At 42.4% G+C, this 6,549-nt stretch overlaps 1 protein-coding gene across 1 annotated transcript in view; it reads left to right on the top strand.

The window, feature by feature from the left end:
- The window catches only part of MOV10L1 (Mov10l1, Moloney leukemia virus 10-like 1, homolog (mouse)), a 95,319-nt gene that overhangs the window by 30,512 nt on the left and 58,258 nt on the right, over positions 1–6,549 (top strand). Inside the window, exon 13 of the mRNA XM_006876415.1 lies at positions 5,352–5,443. Within this exon, the coding sequence (XP_006876477.1) occupies positions 5,352–5,443 (92 nt within the window). The remainder of the gene's footprint in view (positions 1–5,351; positions 5,444–6,549) is intronic.

Genomic DNA, 6,549 nt, shown 5'->3' with positions numbered 1-6,549 from the left:
ATAAGGTCCCATCTTCTACTTGTTCTCTTCTCCCTTGATGGTCCTAGGTTTCTCTGTTTCTGGACTGTAAGATTAACTGCTCCCTTTTTCATTGCAAATACCTTTATAAACATTAAAGACAATCATACACACGGAGCTCACCAGATGGAATACACAGAGTTCAAAACATTACATTTGTGGAAAAAATGATAGAAAAATTCCTTATCAGCCAAAACAAGGCCCGGGGCAAACTGGAATAGATGACTAATTTTCATACGCAAGTTAAGGATGAATCTAAAGAAAATGAAAACAAGTCCATGATAACCAAAATATGACCTTGACCATATCCCACTTGAATTTAGAGGTCATCTCAAGAGCAGATTTGATGCATTAGATACTAATGACCGAAGACCCAAAGAGTTGTGGGGTGACAATCAGTATCATACAGGAAGAAAGCAAAAGGTCATTAAAGATAAGAAAAGATTAAAATGGATATCAGAGGAAACTGTAAAACTTACTTTCCAAATTAAGAATTAAAAGATCTGAACAAAAAATTTCAAAGGGCAGCTAGAGAAGGCAAATTTAAACAATACAAAGAAATGTGCAAAGAAAACTAAAAGGGAAGAATACACTCAGCATTTCTCAATTTGAAAGAACTGCAGAAAAAAATTCAAGCCTCTACTTGCAAGGAGCTCTGGTTGCGTAGTGGTTATGAATTGGGCTGCTTAACCTCAAGGTTGGCAGTTCGAAACTACCAGCTGTTCCTTGGGAGAAAGATGAAACTTTCTGCTCCTGTGAAGATTTGCAGCCTTGGAAACCCTGTGCAGGGTCACTATAAGTCGGAACTGACTCCACGGTACTTAACAACAACTTGCAATATTGGAAGAATCTATGGGCAAAATACTGAATGATATAGGAAGCATGAGAACATGAGTACACACAATCACTGTACAAAATACAAACAGTTGATGTTCAACCTTTTCAAGAGGTAGCATATGATCAAGATTCAATGATACTGAAGGGAGACGTCTAAGTGCATTGAAAGCATTGTCAAAGAACAAGGCACCGGGAGTTGATGGAATGCGAATTGAACGATTTCAGCCAAGTGAGGCAACACTGGAGGCACTCACCTATGCCAAGAAATTTGGAAGACAGCTACCTGGCCAACTGCCCTGTATTTGCCCAGTTTAAAGAGAGGTGGCCCAATGGAATGCAAAAACACTGGATACTATCATTAATACCACATGCAAGTAGAATTTTGCTAAAAATAATTCAAAAACGGCTGCAGCAGTGCATTGACGGCGAACTGAAAAAGGTTCAAGCAGGATTCTGATGAGGATGTGGAATGAGTGATATCATTGCTGATGTCAGATGGTTCTTAAAAACAGGGAATACCAGAAAGATGTTCTGGACTTAATTCACTTGACAAAGGTTTCCAACTGTGTGGATCATGACACACTATAGACAACATTGCAGAGAATGAGTATTCCAGACCACTTCATTATGCTCAAGAAGAACTTGTATATAGACCAAGAGGCGGGCAGTCTTTCAAACAGAGCAAGGGGAATACTGAATGGTTTAAAATCAAGATAGGTGTGTGCCAGGGTTGTGTTCTTCACCATATTTGTTCAATCTATATGCTGAGCACATAATCTAAGAAGATGGATTATATGAAAAAGAATATGGCATCAGGATTGGGGAAAGTCTCATTAGCAACCTGCAATATTCAGATGATACAGCTTTGCTTGCTAAAAGCAAAGAGAATTTAAAATACTGACTAAGATCAAAGACCACAGCCTTCATATGGGTTACATTTCAATGTAAAGAAAACAAGAAATTTTCACTGCTGAACCAATAACAGGATATATGGAGAAAAGATTGAACTTGTCAAAGACTTCGTTTTGTTTAGATTATCCATCAACACTGAAGGAAGCAGTAGTCAAGAAATCAAATGACTCTGTTTTTTGCATTAGACAAATCTGCACAAGACCTCATTAAAGTGATAAAGAACAAATCAGTTTGGACGGCTAAGGTACACCTGACCAAAGCCATGGTATTTTCAGTTACTTCCTGTGCATGTGAAAGTTGGACAGTGAATAAGGAAGACCATAGAAGAGTTGATGCATCTGAGTTATGGTGTTAGGGAATATTAAAAATGCCACAGGCTTCCAGAAAAACAAAATTTGTGTTGGAAGAAGTACAGCCAGTATGCTCCTCATAATCCAGAATGGCTGTACTTTGTCTGTTATACTTCAGACATATCATTCTGAGTAAATGGAGGGTAACTGAAGAAGAAGAAGATCCCCCAGGAGATGGACTGGCACGGTGACAACCATGAATTCAAGTGGAACAGTGATGCTGAGGTTGGCGCAGCTCTGTGCAGTGGTTTGTTGTGTTGTGTGTAAGGTCACTGTGAGTTGGGACTGACTTGACAACACCTAACAAGAAGAAGAAAGATGTCTTAAGTAGCCCTGGTGACACACTGGCTAAGGCACTGAGCTGCTGTCCAGGAGGTCGGGGGTTAGAATCCATAGTGACTCCAAAGGAGAAAAGATGTCATAGTCTTCTTCCATAAGATGACGGTCTTGGAAACACTATGGTATTTGTAAGTGCTGTTGAGTCAGTTTCAACCTTGTATCAGGTTTCTAAGGAGTGGCAGGTGACCTTGAACCGCCAACCTTGCAGTTCAAGCTGCCTTTGCAGTCCAGCGCATTAAGCCACAGCACCACACCAGGGCAGCTTTATTCTACCTTGTAGCAGTACTGTAAGTCCAGTTTGTTTCACAGCATGTTTTTTGTTGTTTTTTGGTAAAAGATGTTACTGTGAAAAAGTTGATGTGTAATATCGTAAATAGAGATTAAAATAGAAAGCTCCATTGATAGAGAAAAGATTAAAAATTGAAATCAATTTATAATTAAAACTGAGTAAATTCTAAAAGAGGATACTTCTTTAACCTGGTTATGAGATAATTTTTTTTTAAAGAAGAACAAAGACAGCCCTGACCAGACAGTGTCATAAATGAAGAAACTTTAGAAATGTTCCTTGTAGAATCAGAAATAAGACAAGCATGCCATTTAAAGACCTCATTTAAAGGAACACATTTTTTAAAAGTGTTCAAGAACAAAGATTCCAGTTTAAGGACTCGGGTGCTCCTGTCCAAAGCCGTAGTGTTTCAGTCATTTCATATGCATGTAAAAGGTGGGCAATGAATAAGGAAGTCCAGAAAAGAATCAATGCATTTGAATTATGATGTTGGAGAAGAATATTGAAAATACCATAGACGGCCAGAAGAACAAATAAAGCTTATCTTGGAAGACGTACAACCAGAATGCACCTGAGGAGCCAGAATGGTGAAACTTCATCACTCATGCTCAGACGTTACCAGGAAGGACCAGTCCCTGGAGAAAGAAGGCCAAAGTGTAGGATGACCCCCAACAAGATGGATTGACGCAGTGGGCTGAAGCCTAACATCAGCTGTGAGGAGGATGCAGGACTGGGCAGTGTCCACTGTTGTGCATAGGAATGCTGTAGGCAGAACCGACTCAGTGGCCCATTGCCACCACATGTAACCAACATTAGCCAGCCACAATGGGACAAAAGAAACTGAGAGCACAGGTGATGCAGAAGATGAACTAAAACATGGAAGAGTTACGTGGAAACCCACAACAACCTTAGACAAATTGCTAAGGATTCCTGGAATTTAATAAGGTTGTGGTATAAAGGTGAACATACAAAGATCAGCTGCACCAAGACATAGAAAATGTCTCCTGTTTCCAGTAGACTCGAAGTCTGTTGAGTGTCAGGACACAATCTAACAAAAATTCTAGAGCTTTCCTGGGAGAATGACGAACTGAATTAAGAGGTGTGAGGGAGACCAATTCATAGGGAGATTAGATATTGTTCCTATTTCTGAGTAGAGTGACACTATGAGGTGGGGGGAGTAGCATTGGCGACATGGAGCTGGGAGCATTCTGGGCTTGTGAACTCAGCAAGTAGGGACTGCTCATAGGATGATTCCCTGTAGGGTGGGGAGAATGAGAGTAGCTTCCCCCAGATGGGAGACGTTGGAGAGGCCGTGGAATGGAGGAGTTTGGAGCTGGGACGTCAAGGTGACTGTAAATCTGTGTGTGGTGGTTAAAAGCAGAAAGGCAGCACAGGGCAGCCAGCAGAAGTCAGGGTCTTCACCAGGTGACCAAGTGTGACGGACAGTGAGGTGCAGACAACCAGAGCTGGTGCTCCAGTGAAAGACGGTTTCCCAGAGCACCTGGTAGGTTTGAACTTTTGACTTTGTGGGCACCAGTTCCATGCTTATCCTGCAGCATCACACCAAGGCTCTATGGCTCCCTTCAAACATGAGTTCTTCACATTCGTCTCCTATTTCAAGCCAACCTTTCAGTTTTGTTTTCTAGTTCGATAGGGGTTGCATTTCTGTTTTATATTGTCTCATTCTTCTCTGTCTGTGTGTGTTTATTTTGTATATAGTTCTGTAAAGTGCTGTTTCCACTGTGATGTCTTTGTACCCATCTAAGCCTCCTCCTGGAAGGCTGCCTTCCTGTATAATGAGTGGTCTTTTCTTGTGGACCCTCCCAGGGTTTTTAGCTGAACTGTTTTCCTGTTAGCTTCTGCTAAGTGAAAGGGGCCCCACTGACCTGCCATGAAGCCCACTTCTCACTCCCTACCCCCTCGGGCTGCCCATATCCAGCCACAGGTTTAGCTTCCCAGCCCTTTGCGTTTGTGCCCCTTTTCCAGCTGGGGGCTTTTCCTTTCCACTTTCTTCAGCAATTTCCTGCCTTTCCTGCTTGTCCAAGGAGAGACTCCAGGCTGTTGAGTGCAGGATCTAATTTGAGTTGGAGAGCACCCCAGAGCATTGGGTTCGCGATGCTGGGAGTAGGGTCACCTCTTCTGGAGACTGCAGATGACCCTCTGCCTTTCCTGGTGGGTTTGTGTAGCTCCAGTGGGCTCTTGAGGAGTCAGCCTGTCACGTCCTATCTTCCCTTGTCTGGATGAGAGTGTGGCCGGTGGGCGGGAAGCCAGTGAGCATTGGAGACAGGCAGAGACACTGACAGGTTCCTCTTGTGTGTAGACTGTTGTTGTTGTTAGGTGCCATCGAGTGGGTACCGACTCATAGCGACCTTATGCACAGCAGAACAAAACACTGCCCGATCCTGGGCCCACCTCACTATTGTCGCCACACTTAAGCCCATTGATGCTGTAACTTTAGCGGCGGCATTATTTCAGCCTCCCTTAAGATGTCAGAGTTCAGCTCAGCTCTGTGGAATGGGTTTTAATGTGTGTTGCTGGATACAGATACAAGACTAGCCCCAGAATGGGGATAGAATGCATGGAAGCTAATCCTTTGTGTTTTTTTTTAGATTCATGAAGAAGAGGTAACTCTGAAGCTTAATCCAGAGTTTGAGCAAGCATATAACTTTGAGCCTATGGATGTGGAGTTTACGTATAACAGGTAACACTGATTAGGAACTGTGATCCGATTGCTGCTCTCTCTGGGCCAGTGTCCCTTCAGTAAGCTCAGTAGTGAAGGGAAATGCCGCATCAATGTACCCAGGCCTCCTGGTTAGAGCTCCATTACCAGACATGTGTGTAACATACGAAGGTGCAAACATCTGTATGTTCTTCCTTTGGGGGACTTTGAGCCCGGAGTGTCTATCCATCCACTGATGTGAAGCCAGCCCAGTGAGTCCGTTACCCAGACTTCCGTCTCCCTCCTTTCTTCTCCAGGCTCCAGTCAGTAACCAGAGTTGTGTGTGTTGGGGGGGGGGGGGGAGGTGAGTGTGCACTGTTTGCTCAAAAGTCTGTCAGTTCTCCAGTGCTTAACTTTTGCACCTTCGTAGCAAATCAGTTGAGCTCATGTGTGGATGTCTGGTTCTGAGCTCTCTTCTTTCCATTGATAACATTTGTCTGCGTTGGCATCAATACCAGTCTTGATTCCTGTCCCTTTATAATAAGTCTTGAAATCAGGTAGCGTAAGACCTCCAACTTTGTTCTTTCTCAAAGGTGTTTTGGCTCTTTTTGTATTCCCATCTGGATTTAGATTCAGCCTGTGCATTTCTACAAAAACCTGCTGGGACTTCGATTGGGATTGCATTGAATCTAGGCAGAATTAACCTCTTAACAATATTGACTTTTTTTTAAACCCTTGAAAATGCTATATTATATTCCATTTATTTAGGTCATCTTTTCATTTCTCTGAGCAAGATTTCATACTTTGTACTGTACAGGTTTTGCATATCTTTGGTCAGATTTATACCTAACTATTGAAAAGGAATGGTGTTGCATTCATCCTCAAAAAGAACATATCCAGATCAGTCATGAGATACAACATTGTAAGTGATAGGGTAATATCCATGCACCTACAGGGAAGCCCAGTTAATACCACTATTATTCAAATTTATGCACCAACCACTAAAGCTAGTGAGGATGAAATTGAAGAATTCTACCACCTTCTTCAATCTGAAATCGATCAAAAATGCAATCAAGATGTATTGCTCATTACTGGTGATTGGAATGCAAAGGTTGGGAGCAAAGAGGAAGGACCAGTAGTTGGAAAAC

Source organism: Chrysochloris asiatica, unplaced genomic scaffold (assembly GCF_000296735.1).
Source record: "Chrysochloris asiatica unplaced genomic scaffold, ChrAsi1.0 scaffold00378, whole genome shotgun sequence".
In the NCBI taxonomy this organism is placed as follows: Eukaryota; Metazoa; Chordata; class Mammalia; order Afrosoricida; family Chrysochloridae; genus Chrysochloris; species Chrysochloris asiatica.
Note: the sequence above shows the minus strand (reverse complement) of the source record. Positions and strands in the feature narration are given on the sequence as shown.